We start from the raw sequence: 22,772 nt of genomic DNA, 5'->3' as shown, positions 1-22,772 counted from the left end.
TTTGAGGGCGAGACGATGCATTTTAATTGTCCTTTGCTATTGTCTATTTATTCCTCAGCGGAAAGTTTCCCCAGGTAGCATCGAAATGCCAGGTCATACGCCCGGGGAAATTCTGTATGTGAAAATAAGATGCAAAGTTAATTTGACAGGCCGAGTCCTTTATTCCAATTATACCGGGGATTAAATTGCTTATTGGATATCACGTTAGAGTTTTTAACACCAGCGCTGATGGGAGTACCACACTAGCAGAACTGTGCTTCCATGAAATTATAATTTTTTTAAATGTATCATGAGACAATAGCTGACCAGATGTTTGAGGCCCATGATCACTGGTGAACCACACTGACCGGCAAGATCTGCTTATTTTTGAGGGATTTAGATGAAACTAAGTGGTCAATACAGCATGTGGGAAGCAGCCTGAGTACTGAATGGATTGTGTGTTTGCGAGCATGTGTTTGTGGATTTTGTTGGCCCGGGCAGCGTATATCCCTCTAAGATTAGAACTCTCTCTCTTTTCTCTGTTTGTCATTGTGGCAGAGGAGGCAGATGTTCTCGCTCTCCCCTCTTTCGATTCCCCTTTCATCGTTTCCGTCCCGGTCTGTTTTTAGGCCCGGCTAATCGAACGCAGCCTCTCTCCGGAGACTCGAGAGATTCTCGTGTGATAGTATCTTTGGCTCCCGGACCCGACGTGTCTGCCAGTTTAATGGCTTACTCCATATTACCAGAAAGGGCTTTAACAGATGAACCGGCCCGTGCTCGCGTTTTGTCGGTGTCTCTTTATTTTGACTCCCTATTTAATCGTAAAAGAATGTATTCTTGTGTTTCAAATGTTACTGACAGTAAAGACAGTCTTTGAATTCAAAGGTGAGGTTTGGAGGTAATGCTATCTGAGTTAATGTCTTAAAGGGGAAAGAGTTAGTAAGTTAGCGTGCGTGACATACTTAATGTACGTACTGTATTATTCCAAGCCGCGATCTTTTCTTAAACCTAACCAAGTAGTTTTGTTTGCGTTCACATCTGCACACACGGGCAATAATGGTAAACTTGTCCTTTCGAAAGGAGGCGGAGCAGACCTCAGGTCAGTGGTTGAGGGAGTCAAAGTCGGTCGTTGGAAAAAAATCAGACATCCAAATGGATAACTCTGTTTATCTAACCTCCTCACAAAAATGACGTCCTTTTATTTAAGTAATATTTCACTCTCGTGTTGTAGGTTTAAAAAACGTTGGTTTTCGGAAAAAAAAGGATGCCGTGAGAATCGGAAAAAGCACGACGTCATGTTTCATGACGTTATGAAACATAACATTTAACTTCATGGTGTCTGAACACAGCGGCTCGCCCTCAGATCATTGCAGCGTACAGTAGTTCTCTTTGACCGGCGGCTGTCCCTCCACACGGTGACGACCAGCCCGGACACAGCAGGCTCTTTCTGTTTTATGGTCATCTGGCAGGTCACTTCCTCTCTAAATGACGGGTACGGTGCAGCAGAGTTAACGGCAGTAACTACGTGGATCACATGTTGGCTTTCAGTTTGGGGTCTGACTTTTGGCTCGAGTCATGCAGCAATGATACGTTTTTTAAAGGAAGTTCCCAACCGGTTTTCTACACATTCTCCTTCCAGCTTTTTTCCTTTTTTTTTGTTGTTATTTTAAATTCATGGCCTGCTTGTTCTTTCATCATTTATCCCTTCCTGTCCATCCTTCCCTAGCTCCTCCGTCGCCAGAAGCAAAGTCTGGTCTTTCTCTGTGTGTGGGTGTGTGTGTGTGTATGTGTGTGTGTGTGTGTTGGTGTGTGTGTGTGACCAGGCATCCGTCTGTGTACATTTCTACCTGCCAGCACATGCAACCTGCCAGGAATTTACATTTTATATATATATATATATATATATATATATATATATATATATATATATTTTTTTTTTTTTTTTTTTCTCGATATACAGTAATTCCACTGTTGCGCTCTGGGTGAATTATTATTCACATTAAAAATAACTAGGCTTCCTGTAAACCTTTAAAATGAAGCTGAAAACCAGATTCCCAAGGACTTGAACAGAGGGGACACTTTCAGCCGTCTTACGTAAGAGGCCTCCGCTGAGTTTAAAGGACGCAAATGTATCGGCTGCCTATTTGTTATCAAATCAAAGAATTGCAGACGGACACACACTCACTTTCTGCACCAGAACAGGTGTGTGTGTGTGTGTGTGTGTTTGATGTGAATTACTGGGTGCATTTTAGTGCCAGCAGCCAGTGCCTACTTTATAGTTGGTTAACATCTCCTGGCTGACCTGCTGCCGGGTTTCGGCTGAGGGGGTGGGGTGTGCGTGTGCGTGTGCGTGTGCGTGTGTGTGTGTGTGTGGGGGGGGTGGTAGAGGCCAGGCTGGCATTGACTCAGCAGTGGAAATTCACACCTGGCCTGAGGGCTCTGGCTTAGCAGCGAGTAAATGAGATGTGAAGAATATCAGTACTATGGATTCTCTGTTGCTCCTACCGTGCAGGACGGCGTGTAATTCAACCTGCCTGGTTTTTTTAAGAATCACAGTTTACTTAAGTTATATGTCATAAACTGGAGACCGCTGAACCGATGCCAACAACGACCGCGATATAACGTGATATTATAATGATAAAGTATCCCGTGTGGACGCAAGCTTTTCTGCGTATTTGTTCAAATGTATTAGAAGTGTTTCAATGATGTGTGTGGGTGTGGATTGAGAAAGTTTATGATTTCCTCATTTAAAGAGCAAAACACCAAATAAACTGTCTGAACGGAGCTGCCTGAAAGTCCCCGCTTCTCTGGTTTGGAAGCCATGTTCCTGGAGTCGTAGATCGGACTATTAACCCGTAACAGCAGGCTCGTATGAATGCTCAGTACACACACGTTTAAAAAAAAATGTCATTACCTGTAATGTCTTCTGTCTATAACTGTAATAGTGTTTGCTCCTCTCTGTCCTGCTGTGTACAGACATCTCTGAGTTTGCAGCATTGTTGAGCTTTGTGGGCTTTTGGGAAATGCTGTTCATTAAAGGCCATTATGAAACAGAAGTTCTTCAATAAACCATCGTCCTCATCAAGACGTATGAGGCACCGCACTGTTGCGAGAGACTCCAAAGCTGTATTTCTACTTATTGGAGTTAGTAACAAACGTTAATGGGACTTTGAATGAGGTTTCCTTACTCTTGGAACAGCTCTGGTTTCACTTCAGCTCTTTATAGAGCTGAAATGTCAGCGATTACTCCGCACTCGATGGTTCTCAAACGTGTTAACGGAGTGTATTTGGGCTCAAGGCTGCCGATTTAAAACATATAAGTCACTGTAAAAGCCGCCCAGGGCGCTGGGAAACCACAACGGGGCGCTCATAATTACCTTCTGACATCCGATTTAATTGATTATACAAACCTAAGTTAAACTCCTAAGAGATTTGACTAAACTCCAGTGTGTGTAGCAGTAAAAGTTAGTGGCTTTAACTTGTTTGTGCTGTTTGGATAAGCTTCCCCTTTTTTTTAAAAAATGGGTTCGATACACAGGAACCAAAACGGCACAGAAGAAAATTGCTTTAACTTTGGGGAGCAACTGATAAAGCTAATCCCCTGCACAGTGCACCAGTAATTGCAGTGAATTATGGGAATTGCCACCGCAGTAAATTGCTTGTGTGAATCTACTCGTATAATGGCTGATAAGGGCTGTTGTTCTTGGTAATAACATAATTAAAATAATCAGAATCAGCATTTTTTTTTTAGCTAATTCAAAGTCGTTAATCAGAGACGTATGAGATCACTTGATAGCGGAATTAAAGGCACATTACGTCACTGAGAATCTCAGATTTGAACCCCCACGTGAAAGTAACCTTTAAACCCAGATAAGACCATCGGATGGAAACAGTCATTTATTTTACTCCTCTGCAATGGCAAATGATGCGCTGACGTGAAGCTGATTGATGGTGAATGAAAGAATGTTGGAGGACCTTCATATGACCCCCCCCGCTGCTTCATCTTGGCAGCATGTCCTCTGATCGGAGGCAGGTGATGCTAATAGGAAACATACTTTATCGCTGTGTGTCTGTGTGTGTCCGCGAGTGTGTGTGTGTGTGTGTGTGTGCGCGTGCAGGTGATCAAAAGGGTTTCCTAATGCAGCCCATGTGTGCTTGCAGGCGAACAGTAACTAGTTGTCGATGCTCATAAACCTTTCTTTTGATTGTCGCATTTCTTTGTGAAAAAACAGATTTTTTTTTACCTTCCCAACTGAGCTCATTGCGGTGTTCTTCCTGTCCTCCTCCCCAGTGTGTCCACCAGGCACCTATAAACCAGAGGGAGCACCAGGAGGCCTGAGCACCTGCCTGTCGTGCCCCGACTCGCAGCACACCTCTCAGCCTGGCAGCACCTCCCTCAGCGACTGCGTCTGCAAGCCGGGCTACGAGCCAATCGGCATGACCTGCCAGGGTAAGAGTCACTAATCCCTTAACTGCACTGTCAGCTCTATTTGACTTCGTCTGAGGGGTCTCAATCCCGACACGCGCGGCGTGCTCTTTAGCAGGAAAATCTCTCCTGACACTTTATTATAGGGAGCTTTATAAAAACTAATTAGGGATTCGACGTTCATAAAAACGTTTCCATTTTAGATTTTTTTGTACTATTTTGGAACATTTAATGTTTTACATGACTAAAACTGACAGTTAGTATGAGCATTAATAATTATTAATAGCTGAATGCCAAGCCAAGTACATCAAGAGTAAAGAAGAAAAAAAAAGGCACCACTTTGATTATATTTCCACATCTTGTGCAGTAGGAGCCTCTTTTTTACGACCCTGCACTGACGCCTAGGAACCATAATGCAGTTAGAATATATCCCTCATGAGCCTGATGATGCTCTGGCTCTGCGAGTGACAGGATTTGACATTGTTGCTTCAAAACAACACGGCGTGACAGCGACGGAGGGCGCACGAAGGGGACAAAGTACGAAGAATATCTTAATCCAAGAGCAGACTTTACGTAAAAGTGGCATTTTAAGGCCTCACGAGTTCGCATACACAAGGTTTGACACGTTTCATAAAGTAGCGATATGGGAGAATTTGCAATCAGGATGGTGAAACATGCCGATGAATCAACTGGAACAGAAACTAAGTATTCCACAGAAGTATGAGGTTATGAGCCAGTGAAGAATGAGCCAGTGATTTCCACACAGCAGTTCATCCGAATCAAACAATGTTCATTAATCATCTCTTTCTTGGACCGCGTTTTGCTTTGTATGTTTGACAACCTGTAATTTCTTTTGTTTTCACACTTTATTATCATTTTTTTATAACATAAACGGTCAGCAGTTCCCACCGGGTGTGTGTTTTTCTAAATATAAAAATGTTTCTCTCCCCTTCTTCTTCTTCTTCTTCAGTGGTATATTGTCCAGCACTGTCTCCTCCAGAAAATGGCTTTTTCATCCAAAATGTGTGTAACAACCACTTCGATGCGGCCTGTGGTGTGCGATGCCAACCGGATTTTGACCTCCAGGGAACCGGCATCAGACTGTGCCAGGCCGATGGCTTCTGGTCAGGGACACCTGCCAGCTGCAAAGGTGAGCAGGAAGCAGGCCTGATGCATGATGATGAAATAAAAATAAAAAAAAGATCCCGGATGGAGGTGGGAATTGTTTGTTTGGTCCAAAAGCCCAAGATATACAGCCAATAATGAAAGATGTGTTTGTGTTTGAGAAGCTGGAACCAGAGCATTTCTGGTGTTTTTAGTTGAAAAGGGATGTCATTCTTGGGTAGGCAGTTTATTTTTGCAGTTTTGGGGCATCATAATCTTTGTATTGTAATTGAAGTGGTCTGAGGGAAAACTAGACCTCTGCGCCTCCTCTTGTCTCTGTTTTCAGGCTTTAGAAAAGAACACAGGTCGATTCGGAGAGCGGGGTGTTTCTATTGGCGGTTCTCCAAAATGCACGAGTGTATGACCGTCCCCCTTTTAGATGCCGAAAAGCCCGATACAGTGGCAGACGATCCTCACCGTTCTTTTCCAGCGCTGGCAACAACAACAACATGCCTACGCTGCAAAGCAACCCCCCCCCCAAAAATAAGACTCGTCAAAAAGTCGTAGAGAGAAAGTGCAGTAACAGTATCCTACCATGTGATCCCTCTGGTTGCGCAGTGATTACGCACAAACAGACGAGCTCGTCCGATTGATCCCTGCTGGTTCCTCCACGCCACATGTCTCTTGTGATTCCTCATTAAGCTGCGGGACGTTCATCAAAGTCCTCGCAGCCTGCCGCCTCCCTTCTGATCTCTGTGAACCTCCATAAACATGTACCGCATTACACTGACATATCACGACGAAGGGTATTAGTTGTACTAACTCGTTGCGTGGTCTCCTGCACGCTCCAGTGAGTCTGTGTGTGGCGGCGTGTAAAGATGTCTTGGCGCGTATTGAGATCATGTGTGTTTAGACTGAACAGGGAATCAACATTTACTGGGAGACTACTGCTCTCTGCCAGGCCAGATGTTAGGAAGTAAAGGAAGGTGGGGAGGAATCGGTTAGAAAGCCAGAGCGAGTTCATGGAGAACGCGCCAAAAAGGATACGAGGAAAGGAAAGACAGAAGGTTGTGCAGAAGGAAGCAAGAGTGTGTGTGAAGGACGTGAAGGGAAGAGGGAGTTGGAGATAATGAGGAAAATGGCCGTTTTTAGAGAAAGACGGCAACAGTGTGACTCTCAGAAATACCAAGACACTGAATATTCAAGGGTGTGTGTTGAAGATTTATAGTGTTTTTTGGGTATATATTTCGGTGTGTGTTCATATGTCTGCTTGTATGTGTTACACTAAGTCTAGTCTTTGCCACATATACTGTGGGACCTCCCAGCTAGTCGAGCCCTGAGGGAGGGGGTCTCCCCTGAACCCGCCTGCCTCTCTTTGGGTGGTGATGAGAAATAACACGCTACACACACCCTTTTCTAGACCTCAGCATAACTCACAACAGGCACACATGAGGATGTTGATCTTTTATTTCACAGGGACTTTCACGTTTTGGGTTAAATGATAGGTCCCAAGTTGTAGACGATGATGATGGTGGTGGTGCTGCGCATTCCTGCTGTTGATTTACTGCTTTCTCCTCCTCTTGTGATTCATATACAGTACATGTTTTTATAAGTTACACCTCATATTTAGTATATAAATGTAGATTGTAGAGCAAAGAGAGCTGCAATGAATAACAGGAGGTCAAAATAAATATAAAACGACACGTGACATGGATCCAGTGAAATATAGCAATATACAAATTGGATTTTATTTGTTTTTGGGGGAATGGGATCCTCTTGTTTATGTTTTCTTTTCCCCCGGCAGTACGCTCCTGCTCGCCCCTCGCTCGGCCGCAGCACGGCTTCCTGAGGTGCAGCGACGGCGTCGCCTCCCACCGGGCCGAGTGTCAGGCGGGCTGCGAGCGAGGCTACAGGCTCGAGGGAGACCCCAGGCTCACCTGCCAGCCCAACTCCCAGTGGAGTGGATCCCAACCTCGGTGTGTGGGTAAGCCTGCATCACCTGATGGTGCTTCTTCCTTCAGCCTCTCACTCTCTCCACCATCTGCCAACGAGTGAAAAAGCATAAAGTTTCTTTTTGGAGCCATGTGGCTATTAGTTTATTTATTTTCATCTGTCTTTCTTTCTCTTTTGGTTCCCTCATCCGTGGAGTTGAATTACATTTCTGTATTTCACACAATAGATTTCTGTAGCAGGACATCGTGCTCAAAGCCCGTGGAGTAATTCACTGTAAACTCATGTTATCTGTTTAGCTTTCACTCAGTGGTTCCTGTCCGACAGAACGATCATTTATCAGGGGGGTATTCCTCTCTAAAAACATGTGGTATTGCACACAAATGTAAACACGCATGAGAACACACTCACACATGCACGGCGGTTAAACATATGGTCTGCATTTGCCTCTCTCTACATCATCCCAAGATACGTACATTTGCTTTCTCACAGCACAACTGCAGGCACACAGACGTACCCACACACTCCAGAACTGATAGTTAAGTTAAAATAGTTGCACACACTCATGCCCACCGCAGGAGCAACCCGGGTCGGGCACACAACGCACAAAAAAAAAAGGGACAGTGTGAGAGTGTTTAGCCACAAACCTCCGGCCCGCGCCGACTCACTTCCAACCGGCTCGCTGCTCTATTTAAAAACTACGACTGGAAGCGGTTCCGGGAAAATCTCTCTCCCTGTATCGATAACCGCCAGCGCTCCGACTGAGTTACAGCTTGTTTGTTTGACCGAGCCAATGAAACAGGAGTTAGAGAGGGAGAGAATGAGATTTATCCATCATCAAGTGAAAGCCGCACTGGCCTGAGTCCCGTGGTTAGTGCTTTCTTCCGTCGAATCCCGACTGAATGTTTGTTGTTTTTTTGCCAGTTTCTGATACACGACCCCTGGAAGTAGCTTTATATTTGGCATTTATCGTTGAGATTTGATCACATCCATGTAAAACCACAGGAAACACGCTTGTGATCCTGGAAAAGGTTTATTTGCTGGTTCTGTTCGGTCTTTTGTCTTCTGATACTCACAAGATTAGTTTTTCACTAATGCACAACACAATTCACGAGTCACGAGTCATGAAGTTCAACGCTGACTGTTGGTCTGCAGAGAAGTTTTCAGGAACAAAATAAACGACATCAGGTTCATCTGTTGGTTTCTCTCTCTCTCTCTCTCTCTCTCTCTCTCTCTCTCTCTCTCTCCCCCCCCCCCCCCACCCCCACCCCCTCTCAGAGGTGCGTTGTCCCCCCATCGTGACCTTGAAGAACTTCTTGCTGTCGCCCCCGGCCTGCGGGAAGAGGACAGTGTTTCCGGGCTCCGCTTGTCTTCTCACCTGTCGTCAAGGTTACAGTCTCCAGGGAAACAGGAAGGCGGTGTGCATGAGCTCTGGAAATTGGACCGCTAATGTCCATAAAGCCGTCTGTCTAGGTAATGTTGTGTGTGTGTGTGTGTATATGTGTGTGCGATTGTTTAGACCTCAAGGTTGAAATTCATTCTGTCCAGAGGTCAAAGGTCAGGCTCAGCTGTAAGCGTTGTTAATGGGTCTTAACAAGGATGTGAAGTATGTTGAGGTCAAAGGTCAAGACATAGGTAGGCGCTTGTCAGATATATTGTAGTTTTGGTTATATTCAAAGCAATAGTTCAAATCTTACAAATGCTTTCTTGACAGTTAAATGATTGATACCACTCCCCAGAGCGGGGAGGTGATTAGCTTAGCATAAAGCTAGCCTGGCTTCATCAACTTACCAACACTCCTAATGCCCAGTAAGTAATTAAAAATGTTTTGGTTAGGGTTGGGTCACTAACTCGAACCACAGCATGTCCGAGCTCTCGTGTCTCTCCCCTCCGCTCCGACTGGGCTGGAGGTTGCTGTGATGGACCGCAGCCCTCCAGATGCCTGGCAGGTGAAACAGGTGGTGCAGAGTGTCCTCATGGTGAAAGTTGGCTAATGAAGGAACTGCTGTCGTTAAGGGGAAGGAAGAGGTGCCATAAAGATGAAGAGGGGAGGATGAGTCATCTGTAGGTGTTTTATAATAGGGTGGCGGAGAGAACGTCCCCACAGGCACAAATGGGCGGAAAAGGGAGATGTTAAAAAAAGAAAATACCGATGAGAGAGAGGAAAAGATGGTGCGCTGTTTGCAACGTAGGCGGCGCACTTTGAGGAGATCAAGATACATAAAGTTCTCACCGAGTTGAAAGGGCTCTTTGTGAGCTTCTGGCTTCTTTCGCCCTCTCACTTCACGTTGATGACACCCAAAGTGAACTCCTCCTCCCCTTGTTATGAAGATGAATGGAGCTGATTGGAGCTAAGTGTGTTAGTGTTTAGCAGAGATGGATGCCTCAGTGGATGGTCATCAGGTCCAGATGGGAGCAACTCCCTTTCACAACACAACAGGCATGACCGCTGTCGATCGATGGGAGATTTAACTCTGGGAGGCTTGAACTGAGTTGAACTGAACGACTCTGGCTTCACGTTATTACAACGTGCTGCATGAGGAATGATCAAAAGCGAGGGAGCTTTTTCCTCCAAGGGTCACGGACGAGCCAAGATCGGTGCAGATTAACGTAACAATCAGCACGACCGGGCAAAGAGGAAGTTCTGAGCTTTGTTTTTACGACGGCAAAACGCTCATAACGTGAAAGAAAGTGAGAGACTTCACTGCTTGTTTGTTGTTTACTGTACCTGGCAGCGGAGTCAATAGATCAGCGTTTGGCATGAAACTTGTTTGCATTTCAACCCTTTAATCCCGGATCAAAAACTGGGTCTTTTGCACTACTTTCATTTCTCTGCATCCTTTTTTTATTTTATTTTTTTTTGCATTTTATTTTATTGCAAACACGTTGCTCAGATTTCCAGAAAAACACACATGGGTCAGTTACAGCCAAGCATCCTCTTAAGCAGTTACTTAGCTTAGGGATTACGCTCCAAAGGTAAAATAGGCTGCAGCCTGATTATCAAGACGCATGTTATGCATCCAAGATGGAGCTTCCTTTTTAATAAACGGTATTTACATTAACACACAGCATGTGTCACACGCCACTTCCCCGCTGGCTCCGTTGAGCTCCGCTCTTCGCCGCCGTGGCCCGATGCGGAGCTCATGGCTGTAATGTTACGGTGCGTTTGGTTCATTAAAGACCAATTACGAGTGTGTGATGTCTTGTTATTAAAGAGGTGAGATGACATCACGCATTCCACTTCCTCTGGGATAACTAGCAGCAGGCGGAGGTCAGGGAACATCTGCGTTTTTTTAAATCGTACTGTATGTTATCAGATTAGCTGGAATCAGATGAAGAGTTTGCAGTGTCTGCATGATTCTCATCTGATTCTCATCTGATTCTCATCTGGTACTCTGCTTCCTCTGAAACGTATCGTTTTGTTTTGCTCTCCTCAGATGCTGAACCTCCAGGCATCCGGTGTCCTGGGAACATTGTTGCGGAGACGGACGAGCGACGCAACACCGCCAACGTTAGCTGGAGCGTCCCGACTGCCACCGACAACTCTAAAGAAGAGGTTCGATACAAAGTCTACTGTAGTAGGGTGCAACTATACATTTGCATTCAATATTTTCATGTCGGAACAATCTAAGAGCATTTTATAAAACTTCTAAGCCATTTCTAACATTTCAGAAGCTGAAACAAGAGAATATTTGGATTATTTTGCTCGATAAAACGCTTTTTAACAGTCATGAAAAAAGCTCCAGATCATTTTCTAATTAAATATATTCTATATAACACTTCTCAGTCACCAAAGTGACTCACGGATTTAGGTCAGTGGTTCCCAACCTGCGGGTTGGTGCATCCTAAGAGGGAGGGGGGTTTCGGTCCATATTTTCTATAGTTTCTGCAATATATCTTATAGAATACTGAATACTTGTACCTCTTTGTGTCCCTAAAATTCCTTCAAATAAAAGACACAAAGACCCGTAACCTGTGACGAGGGATCGTAAGCGCATGTATTTTATCTGTGGAAATTACCACCATGTCATGAATTATAAACTGATGCATAACAAAACCAAAGAATCCCTTGAACCCACTTTACATATCACAGGACATTCACAACACATAGCTTATTAAGTCCAGTTTTGAGTCTTTTTACCGTCTCTCCGTCCTTCAGGTGGTGGTGCAGGTGAAGCCAGTGTATAATCCACCCCAGCTGTTGCCCATCGGGAAGGAAACCATCACCTACATTGGGACCGACCGCTCGGGGAACCAGGCCAACTGCTCCTTCACCGTCACCGTCATCGGTGAGTCCATCCCTCTGGAGACCGCGTCCAACAACTTATGACGCCACTTGAAGGAAGCTATACGCCCATAAATATTGCACACGCAGTTGCGTCTTTGAAGACTTTCAAGACGTCTCCATAGTAACAGTGCCGTGAGCTTTATGGCTTTCCATCTATTGTTTTGTACACACAGCTGCGCGGCTCTGTAAACAATATTCCTGTTGATTGATGTCACATTTATATGTCCACGGCAGTGCTGAGATCTGTGGATTCTCGCGTGTGTCGTTATTTCAATAAAGAGACATTGCTGGGGTTTTTTTATCGTATTTTTTTGGGTGCACTGAGTCCAACAAGCCGAGTACAATCATGTGTATATATATATATATATATATATATATATATATATATATATATGGTATGTATTTCAGAGGAACTGTGTCACATGTAACAGCAAAAATAATGTTTGAATCTTTTTTAATCAGCAGCAGAGTGAATGTGAGTAAAGAGTCAATATTTTGCTTTAAACCTAATTCTACATACTTGCATGCCACAACTTAAATTCAGTATTCAGCGTTACCTTTGTGAAGGGTTGAACCAGTGGCCTCTTACCGGACAGCCTCTCCATCCGCCTGCCTCTGTGCTGCAGCTTATTTCTGTCATTCAGTGTAAAAGTGGGATTTAATCTCACCAGTAAGGGAGTTCAACCGCCTCCAGCAGGTGCCAAACAGGGTTTACGCTGAGAGGAAAAACAAGGGTGTCCCGTGTCAACCGCTCGATAATCACAACAGTCGGGGGGGAAGAAACCTCGAGCATGGTAGCCGTGAACATTTCCATATGTTATTATGGTGGTGGAACATTGTGGTTTTTTATTAGAGACATGTGTTTAACGAGTGCCCCCTGACATGCTGTACTGCTGTGTAGAAACACCGCAATGTGTTTCTCTAATACGGCTGTAATCTATTCCAGTCTTGGGAGATACTGTGTGTTTATGAATTATGAAGTGACTGACATGTTTTATGTTCACGAATGTGCAGTTTTTATCATGTGCGCTCCATCTGGTCATTACGCCCACAGTTAACAACCTCGTCTCGCTCTCTAGATACGGAGCCCCCGGTGATTGACAGGTGCAGGTCGCCGCCCACTATCCAGGCCACGGACACCGAGACGGCGGCCGTTTGGGAGGTGCCGCAGTTTTCCGACAACTCAGGTATGTCTGGTCTCCACTGATGATGGTTATACAGGATCTTTTCCGCTCGGTGACTGGAAAAAGGGGATCAGGAGAGGGCTGTGTGATTTATGTTGGGAGACACCGACTGGACACATGGTCCAATGGTGAAGGGATGGATTGTCTCTGTGTGCATGAACGCCTCATTTCTGTGTCTGTGTTTAAAAGACTAGAGAGAGAGAAATGGACCAGTAGACAGACAAAGTCGTCCCAGTGTCTGTTAATGTCATTAAAGTTAAAACAGACGGAGAGAAGCAGGTGTTTTTGCTCTTTTGGGAGAATTTGCATCCCCATCCATTTTTCCCACATTCTTTTGAAGTCTTGTGAGCCCTATCTCCAAATAATGACTCTAGGCCACAAAGCAATCACTTTATTCCCGTGCACGGTGAAGAACATTGTGTTTTTATTCTTGTTAAAGGGCAGTTCAAGAGGTCAGGAGGTGAGGATTTAACATGCGACCCGTCAGTCTCTCTGTTCAGCCCAGGTCCCCTTACTGGGCTCACGACGTTGGTGCTCAGCAATTCAGACCGATCCTGCTGTAAAGAAGTGCATCGATGCCTCTCAGACTAAATATCGCAGAGCAGGCTGACTTTCTGCTGGCGGGATAACTGAACCCAAACAGCTGCGGTGGTGACAGACAACAAACCAGACTAGCAGGGTAGCAGCCCACAGCCAGACCCATGTAATTCACTGGCTCTGTCTCTTTACACACACACACACACACACACATTACACACAGTTCAGATATGTGTTTGCGTGCTCATTGCCTACCTGTCTGCAGAGGTATACCACCCCTCCCCTCCCCTTCCCCCCCGCCCCCTCCCATCAGACACACACTGGTCTTACACACACACACACACACACTGTAATAACAGGCCGCTGCTGCTACTGCGGCTGCTTCGGGCCGCACGACGTCAGCCGAGCGCTGCTTCGACGTCAGTGTTTTGTTTTTCCAGGCCGACACCCTGATGCCAGCGCTATATATAGTCGTGACTCCGTAGACACACACGGGCACACACACATACGCGCGCGCACACACACACACACACAGGCTATTTATAAGGGGAGACACCAGACTCCAGCAGGCCAGACGTGTGTCAACCCTTAATGGAGTTGGAGTGAAACAAAAGGTCAATCAGTCATTTTTCCCACTTTATTTTTTTTAATTCTTGCCCGTGTCGCTCACACTTGCAGTCCAGATGTTTTTCTTTTTTGTTTTCAGCCTTAGTGTCGAACTTTGGCATTTTCGCACAAACACACACACACGCACACACACACGCACACACACACACACACACACACACACACACACACACACACACACACACACTCTCTCCTCTCATCACTCTCAGGCTGTGTGAATCACTCTCTACACATTCTCTACACAAGCCAACCAGACTGGAGCAGTTTTCCATCTTCAATCCCAAAAGATGGATTTTCTTTGCTGCCGTGTGATGCCCAGACATATATCATTCCCATGGCAACATATTGTTTAACATAACTTTTTTTACCAAGAGTGACTCATTTAGTCCTGGAAAAGGAGGGGGAAGGTCAAGACTGCCCTCTACAGGATGACGAGAGGAACTCTTTTGACTCGAGAAAAGATTCTGAACTCGTAAAAAATTATGTTTTAACAAAAGCAACTAAGATGTGCTGATCTTCTAGGTTTAAGTAGTTTTACAGTCTGTACGTCTTTAACCAACACTTGTGTGTCTCGGTCAGGTGGGCGCCTCACTGTGACCAGTAGCCATACTCCTGGCTCCGTGTTCCCAGTAGGAGAGACTCTGGTCCAGTACACAGCGACTGATGCTGCAGGAAACAGCCGCATCTGCAACTTCACCATCACTGTGCAAGGTACAAAACTGGCACCATGGCTTTTTCATTTGCTTTTATTGTATAAATGTACAGTTTTTTATGTGTAATTTGCATTAATCAATTTTTATACAGTATGTTCAAACTGTGTTTTTTTTAATGTTTTTTTAAGCATCTGTAAAGAAGAAGAAAATGTAGTATAAAACTGTTGTAAACACGTAAATATAAGACAAATATCATCATCAAAACCTGAGACTAGTCTAGAGTACATGCAATGAAAGACATGGCATCTCAAAAAAATAAATATTTAAAGGGCTGTATTAGATTTTCAGTGCGGAATCATCTTATCGTGTGTTTACGGTGATATTATCAGATATTGTGCTCCAGCGTGAGGTTTTATACACGATGTGCGTCTGCCCAGGGACGACCTGTGACCAGCCGTACGTCCCAGTGAACGGGGAGTTCTTCTGCTCCGAAGAAGAGGAGGGCGTCAACTGTACTCTTCATTGTAAAGACGGCTACAGCTTCACTCAGGACGCAGTGCACAGCTATCTCTGCGCCTACAACGGCGTGTGGGAGCCGCCCTACTCGCCGAGCAGACCCGACTGCTCATGTGAGCGCACGCATTGTGTCACTTATCTTGTAGTTAATCTGTCCGCAGTGCTCCAGAGGAACGTCTCATTACTGCTGTGAATATAAAAAACCTGCATGTGCACATCATTCTTGGATGCCTGCATCATTTGGAGAACTCTTGTTCTGTTGGTTTTGACTATTTAAACATTAAACATTAAATTAAATAGTAAAAGCCTTCTTTTTTTTGTCTCTCCCAGTGAACCGTATAGCAAACAACGGGCTCAAACCATTTGAGATGCTGTTTAAAGCTTCTCGTTGTGACGATGTGGACCTGGTCAAGTTATTCACTGGGGAGTTCAACACCAAACTGGGAGTCATGGTGAGGATGTAGAAACACGCATGGACACGGATCTGCTGTGAATCAACTGTCAAATACATGATGCTTTCTTTGATTCTTCTCAAACAGCTCCCCAACATTTGTAGCAGCGGCGATGTCACCTGCAAGCTGGAGGTGACGTCTCAGGGCCACTGTCTAGAGTACAACTATGACTACGATAACGGATTTTCCATCGGTAGGATTTACACGCACAAAATAAACCCTCACCCTCATATTTTAATGCACGTATCTCATTCGCTCATCATTTCTCCTATTTGTCTAATATCTATCAGCACCGGGGGGTTGGAGCAACAGCTGGGGTCCTCAGGGTGCCCAGGACTACGCCTACTTTGAGTCAGGCTTTGCCCCGGCCACCCGGCAGCTTGCCAGGCAGCAGCAAGACAGCAGCATGCAGCCTCACCACCGCACCAAGAGGCACCGAAAAATCACAGGCCCCACCAGAGACCAGAAGATTCAGATCTTTTTCAATATCACAGGTATATTAAATGTGATTTCCTGTGCTGTGAATATATGTGTATATGTCTGTGTTCTATTATATATGTGTTTTTTTTAAATATTTAATGCCGTGACTTGTTATCAGTCCTTTAAACTTTGTCCATTCTCCCAGCAAGCATCCCTCTGCCCCTGTCGCGGAACGACTCAATAGAGGTGGCCAATCAGAAGAGACTCCTGCGGACCCTGGAGCAACTGACCAATCGCCTGAGGCGAACGCTGGCCAAGCAGCCGCTGTCCAGTTTCCACCTGTCCTCGGAGATGATTGTGGCTGATCCCAAATCTCTGGAGAGCAAGAAGCCCTCTTTGTTCTGCAGGCCGGGCTCAGTGCTCAAAGGCAGGATGTGCGGTGAGTGGGAGGGGTCTGAATGGAGGGTACAGCCAATCAGCTAAGAGACTCTTGGGATGGGATTTTAAGAAAACTCTAATAGTTGTATGTTCATCAGTAAATCACTAATTGTGCCGTTGCAGTGCAATGTCCGGTGGGCACATACTTCTCTCTGGAATACAACGAGTGTGAGAGCTGCTGGCTTGGCTCCTACCAGGACCAGGAGGGTCAGCTGGAGTGTAAGTCCTGCCCTGAGGAAACCTCCACCGCCTACCTGCACTCCCGCAGCGCCGCTGAATGCAAAGGTTAGATGCGCTCACACAGTCGCACGCGCTTTACCTCAAGGACAAACGGTATTTGCAAATAACTTACATATCCTCATATATAAATGCACCATTTGTTAATTGCAGCACTGATGTCGTCTCGATGTTCTTTCTGGGTCAGCACATTGCTCATGCGGTGGTGATTTGCACGTGTTTTGCAGGGCAGTGTAAGCCTGGTAGTAACTCTCTGAATGGGTTGGAAATCTGCGAGTCGTGCCCGCTGGGTCACTTCCAGCCCGGTTTTGGCGCCAGGGAGTGTCTCGTCTGTCCGGACGAAACCTCGACCGTCACCAGAGGAGCGGTGGACGAGATGGAGTGCGGAGGTGATACGAGTCTGACTGCACGCCCTTTTAATGTCTGGAAATGAGTTTTCCTTTTTTAAATATGTCAACCTCTGAATAAACCAGCGAACTTTTTTTTGGGGGGGGGGATTCTGCTCCCAATGTATTCTTTTTTTCTGGTGCTCTTCCAGTCTGATCTTCTCTGGTCTCCACTCCTGCAGTTCCCTGTGCTGCCGGACATTTCTCCCGCACCGGTCTGGTTCCCTGTTACCCGTGTCCCCGAGATTACTACCAGCCCGAACACGGGCGCTCCTACTGCCTCTCGTGTCCCTTCTATGGAACCACCACCATCACCGGGGCGAACACCATACAGCACTGCTCCAGTAAGTGGCTAGACGCACACATATACCTCTAATTTCGTCTATTTTTTTTATATTCGTATTCAAATTGACAGATATGCTTAAACTGCATATACTGACTTGAAGGCTTCATTGGAAATGTATGAAAACAACGTCATCCCTTTTCAGAATGATTAATGTGCAGGTGTGCTGGAAACAAAAACGTTTCACTTTATTCAGAAATATAAAAACAGACATGTAATAACTTTGTGCAATTTGTCCACCGGTTGCACTGGCTTTCATAATAAATAAATACCTGTATAAGTTGAACACACACACAGGGGGGGAATTTCCATTATTTATTGGTTTAGGACATTGAAATGTGACTTTCATACATTCTGGATTGGATCGTGATCTGATACGAGCCACAGTAAGTCGTGTTGAAGGAGGGACTCCTCTCTTCGGTTCCTCAATTAAAACTAAACCTATGCGACGGTAGCTCCGGTTTCATTTAGCAGACGTATGCAGATTTTCACACGGCAGCCTTCTATTTTAACGACCATTGTGCCCAGTGGAGTTGGCATGTGAAATGATTTATGTTAAATGTCTCCGCGACGTGCCAAGTGGAGTCAGCAGAGAGCGAAAATTAACGGACCTGTTCAGCGTCGGGCCGCTCCGCGTGACGGCTTTTCAACAGTTTGAAAACACGCTGCCATCGCTCCAGTTGTGTGGTTTCTGATCGCTGTTGTCACAGCCGCAATCCAATTGGAAAATAAAATGACTGCATAATATGAGTTTTCTCTGCTGCAGAGTGGAAATAAATAACGCTGCATTGCCTGATGTGTGGGAATGAACAGTGGTCAGGACACGCTGCCAGTTTTCTTTAAGAATGCAGGCTTTTGTTCAGACGCATCACGACCGTCTGGGAGCAAAGGGGGGGGGGGGAGATCCACGCTGTTTTTTTTTCTTTTCCGACTTGTCTGCGCTTACATTGTCTGTATTTTCTCTGCGTGTCAATGTCAGGTTTTGGCTCCAGTTTTCTTCCCAAAGAGGAGAGTGTTACTGCGGCTCCAGAGGTGGAGGTCATTGAGGACTACCAAGCAAGCAGTCAGGTTAGTCTTTACCTTGTCTAAACTAGCCATATCTAGATAGAGTATTAAATATTACACTTCTATTCATACAAGAGAAAAATATCCTTGAAGGAAAAAACAAAACAAATAGGTATAAACTGTGAGGTGTATATTTGTACTAAAATGTATGAGCAGAACTGAAGGTTTTTACTGCTCCTGCAGATTTTCCACGAGTGCTTCCTGAATCCCTGTCAGAATAAAGGGACCTGCGAGGAGGTCGGGGCGGGATACGTCTGCACCTGCATGCCTGGGTTCACAGGTGAGACTCACCGGGTGTGAAGTTTATGTACAACTTTAATGAAGAAGGGGGACTTTTAATTGCAGAAATAAGATGATCCGTTTGTACGTTGTGTTTCCTGTCGTTGCTCTGTGGACAAGGCACAGTCGTGTGTGACTTTGTTTTGACACGACCTCCGATATTTCTCTCTCAGGTGCCAAGTGTGAGATTGACATCGATGAGTGTGACTCTGCTCCGTGCCACAACGGAGGCCTGTGTAAAGACGGCATGGGAGACTTCCAGTGTCAGTGCAAACAAGGTTTTTTAGGTGAGGCACCGAAAGAATGCTTTTCATGTGCTGATGTTTACTTTACTTCTAAATCATTTGTATCTCAGCCAACAGGAAACTAAATGGGTTTAGTACCTTAAGGAGGCTATTGTTAAAGGAATACTTTACAAATATGATCATTATTTGCACATTTGTGAATTATTGTCTCACCTTGTGATTATCTCTCTTTTGACCTTTGTGTGTCTCAGGCTCTCTGTGTGAGGCGGAGGTGAACGAGTGCATCTCCTCTCCCTGTCTGAATGAAGGTGTGTGTGTGGACGAGGTCAACAAATTTACCTGCAGTTGTGCCGGCGGCTTCACAGGTGAGATAAAAAATGGACCGGGCTACATTTTATCACGGGAATCAGTTTGATATTTGATTTTCTCATCGGAACTTCTTGTCTTTTTTTCCACATTTCTGCAGGATCTCGTTGTGAGCTGGAAATAAACGAGTGCCTCTCCAACCCCTGTCTGAACGGAGGTGTGTGTGACGACCTGACGGGTGGCTACACTTGTAATTGTGTCGTCGGCTTCTCGGGGGATCGCTGTGAGGTCAACGTCGATGACTGTTACAGCGCCCCCTGTCTGAATGGAGGCTCGTGCCTGGATGCCGTTAACAATTTCAGGTAATCTTGATTCTGATGGGAGGAGGCAGCTCTTTGCATTAGTCCTCTTTAGATGTATAATTCATTATTATTATTATTTAAAGAGAAACACTGATTTCTGATGCACCTATGTCCCCCCCCTCTCCCCCCCCCCTCCCCCCCCCCCTCTCTCAGGTGTCAGTGTGTGGAGGGCTACCGCGGCCGGCTGTGTGAGGTGGACGTGGACGAGTGCGATCCTAACCCCTGTGTGAACGGGGCCAGCTGCCTGGATGGTCTGGGGTCCTACACCTGCCGATGCCTCCCTGGGTTCAACGGAACCAGGTGTGAGACAGGTACTATAGGACGGAGGACACTTCGCCATGGCAACTCCAGTGGAGGAAAAGAGAGATTTTGTGTTTGTGTACACCGAATAAGGACAAACACAGACATGTAGAAGACGATTAAGCAAATGTATGCTGTTTCTGTCCCATCAGAGATGTCCCCTGCCTTCAACCTGGACTTTGAGGTGTCTGGTATCCACGGTTACGTAATGATGGATGGAATGATGCCGGCGCTGACGGAGATCACCTGCACCTTTTGGATGAGGTCATCAGACACCACCAATTATGGCACACCCGTCTCCTACGCTGTGGAGGGCAGCGACAACGCTTTCCTTCTCATAGACTACAATGGGTCAGTGATGTATTCAGAGTTAAGAGAATATAAATGCACATACACTAACAATAACTCTCTAGTTTGTCTCTGTTTTTATTTAAAAAGTAGTTATTCTCCTCTCCTTATGCTTTGTTTCGTTTTTATTGAATCTTCTTTGACTGTTTACCCTCCGTCCCTCCAGGTGGGTGCTGTATGTAAATGGTAAAGAGCGGATCACCGACTGTCCCGCAGTGAACACGGGTCAATGGTACCACATTGGGGTGTCCTGGAGGAGCTGGGATGGCGACTGGAGAATCTACATCAATGGGAAGCCCTCAGACGGAGGCAAAGGCCTGTCAGTCGGCACCACGATCCCAGGTGTAGTGCTATCCTCGACCTGCTCAACTCAACAAATCTACAGTCGATTCTCACAGTAACCGAGTGGACCGGGAGAATACTTTCTCAGTGAGTCGTGGTTAACCTCTGACCTTTAACTTGTGTCCTGTAGGCGGTGGGGCGCTGGTGTTAGGTCAGGACCAGGATCAGAGGGGCGAGGGCTTCAACCCCGTTGAATCCTTTGTCGGCTCCATGAGCCAACTCAACATCTGGGATCGGGTTCTCACACCTCAACAGGTAAATGCAGTAATTGGTGTTTTGGTTCAAATAGACGTAATTTTGAACCCATGTATTTATTATATTTAACATAACAGAGTCCTAAAACAGGAATGTTATGTGACTGTAGATCAAGGTCCTGGCCAGCAGCTGTCCATCCTCCCATGTGAGCCACAGAGGGAACGTCCTCGCCTGGCCAGACTTCCTCAGCGGGGTGGTGGGCCGGGTCAAAGTCAATCTCAGCAGCGTTTTCTGTGCAGGTGAGAGAGGCTTGAAATTACCTTGAACCTTGCGCAATGTTTTGGATTAGTTTACCTCACAGTGAAAACCCTTCCTGGTCTCTCCAGATTGCCCCAAGCTGGAGAATGCCGCGTCCCACCTGCACGCCTCCACCGTGGAGGTGAGCCCCGGGGCCCATGTCCAGCTGTCCTGTGATCCCGGCTTCTACCTGCTGGGGGAGCCGGTGCTGCAGTGCCAAAACAGAGGGGAGTGGAGCCATCCTCAGCCCAGCTGTGAACGTAAGGCAGAGACACAAACTGCTCTTTGATTTGAATAGTTTAAAAAGTCATTTTTCACCTGATTGGATGTGTCTGTCGGAGTAAATTTGTGATTAAATATCCTCAGATTGTAAATCTCTGAAAAAAATGTATGGTACAGAAATAATATTATATATTATATTGTATGTGTTGCAGGAGTTTCCTGTGGCCCTCCTCATCCTCTGGACAACGGCTTGTTTCAGGGGTCGGACTTCCATGCCAGCAGCTCTGTGGTCTATCAGTGTAACGCTGGCTTTTACCTGCTGGGAGACACCAAGGTGCACTGCACCAACAGTGGCAAGTGGGGAGGAAATCCACCAGCCTGTCTCGGTACTTCATTTAATGACATTGTTTTTAAACTAGTGAGATGTGAGAAACCCCAAAAAAAGAACAAATAGTCTTCGCTATTTATACATTCTCCTGTGTGTGTGTGTGTGTGTGTGTGTGTGTGTTAAGATGTGGACGAGTGCGCTCTGGGATCAGACTGTGATGAACACGCAAGGTGTCAGAACACAGACGGCTCCTACACCTGCACCTGTATCCACCCGTACAGCGGAGAGGGCAAAAACTGCACAGGTAACAAGAGTTTGTGTTGGAGAAGGTGCAGTTTGTGAACTGATTCACCTGTCCAATATGTAAAATAATTTGTTATATGTGTGTGTGTGTGTGTGTGTGTGTGTGTGTCTTACCACCAGCGCCAGTGAAGTGTGTGAACCCCGGGTCTCCAGAATTTGGTCACAGAGACGGCAGCAACTTTCTGATGGGCGGTGAGGTTGTTTTTGGCTGCGAGAACGGATATGAGCTGATCGGCTCGTCTCGCCTCAACTGCCTGGAGACAGGAAGCTGGGACCAGCCGATCCCATACTGCAGAGGTGAGGGGTTGAGTGGTCGTGTCATGGCGACACTGTATAGCAGCTGAAATCGGCTAAAAGTCATTTTTTATTTAAATAATTGAAAGTGATATATTTAGGTGGCAAGGCATTGTAATGCTACTGTAAATACTCACAAGTGTGTGTGTGTGTGTGTGTGTTAAAGTAATAATCTCAAATCTCACACACTGGATCTCTGGGCAGTGAGATCCCAAAACACACCTGCAATTACAGCGTGTCGCCACAGGTGCCGCCAAAGAGAACAAAAGGGGGTTTCTTCCGGTATCATGTGTGGCGTTTTGTAAATATTTCACAGTAAAGTAGGTTTCATTCTTCAGATTTACAT

The 22,772-nt window shown here is 45.8% G+C and overlaps 1 protein-coding gene across 1 annotated transcript in view; it reads left to right on the top strand.

Annotated features, from left to right (window-relative positions):
- The window catches only part of svep1 (sushi, von Willebrand factor type A, EGF and pentraxin domain containing 1), a 67,129-nt gene that overhangs the window by 29,359 nt on the left and 14,998 nt on the right, over positions 1-22,772 (top strand). The window contains exons 4-33 of the mRNA XM_034556694.1: positions 4,271-4,429; positions 5,376-5,555; positions 7,314-7,493; positions 8,738-8,932; positions 10,897-11,015; positions 11,619-11,748; positions 12,827-12,934; positions 14,675-14,806; positions 15,186-15,377; positions 15,595-15,716; positions 15,804-15,909; positions 16,007-16,210; positions 16,342-16,575; positions 16,698-16,859; positions 17,039-17,200; positions 17,380-17,541; positions 18,520-18,608; positions 18,789-18,885; positions 19,058-19,171; positions 19,381-19,494; positions 19,596-19,797; positions 19,951-20,108; positions 20,250-20,448; positions 20,612-20,787; positions 20,918-21,042; positions 21,152-21,281; positions 21,369-21,539; positions 21,714-21,887; positions 22,014-22,133; positions 22,253-22,429. Coding sequence (XP_034412585.1) covers positions 4,271-4,429; positions 5,376-5,555; positions 7,314-7,493; positions 8,738-8,932; positions 10,897-11,015; positions 11,619-11,748; positions 12,827-12,934; positions 14,675-14,806; positions 15,186-15,377; positions 15,595-15,716; positions 15,804-15,909; positions 16,007-16,210; positions 16,342-16,575; positions 16,698-16,859; positions 17,039-17,200; positions 17,380-17,541; positions 18,520-18,608; positions 18,789-18,885; positions 19,058-19,171; positions 19,381-19,494; positions 19,596-19,797; positions 19,951-20,108; positions 20,250-20,448; positions 20,612-20,787; positions 20,918-21,042; positions 21,152-21,281; positions 21,369-21,539; positions 21,714-21,887; positions 22,014-22,133; positions 22,253-22,429 — 4,593 coding nt within the window. The remainder of the gene's footprint in view (positions 1-4,270; positions 4,430-5,375; positions 5,556-7,313; positions 7,494-8,737; positions 8,933-10,896; positions 11,016-11,618; positions 11,749-12,826; positions 12,935-14,674; positions 14,807-15,185; positions 15,378-15,594; positions 15,717-15,803; positions 15,910-16,006; positions 16,211-16,341; positions 16,576-16,697; positions 16,860-17,038; positions 17,201-17,379; positions 17,542-18,519; positions 18,609-18,788; positions 18,886-19,057; positions 19,172-19,380; positions 19,495-19,595; positions 19,798-19,950; positions 20,109-20,249; positions 20,449-20,611; positions 20,788-20,917; positions 21,043-21,151; positions 21,282-21,368; positions 21,540-21,713; positions 21,888-22,013; positions 22,134-22,252; positions 22,430-22,772) is intronic.

The sequence above is a fragment of the Cyclopterus lumpus genome, chromosome 18 (genome assembly GCF_009769545.1).
Source record: "Cyclopterus lumpus isolate fCycLum1 chromosome 18, fCycLum1.pri, whole genome shotgun sequence".
Taxonomy (NCBI): Eukaryota; Metazoa; Chordata; class Actinopteri; order Perciformes; family Cyclopteridae; genus Cyclopterus; species Cyclopterus lumpus.
The sequence above is the reverse complement of the archived record's forward strand: the minus strand, read 5'-3'. Positions and strand labels throughout refer to the sequence as shown.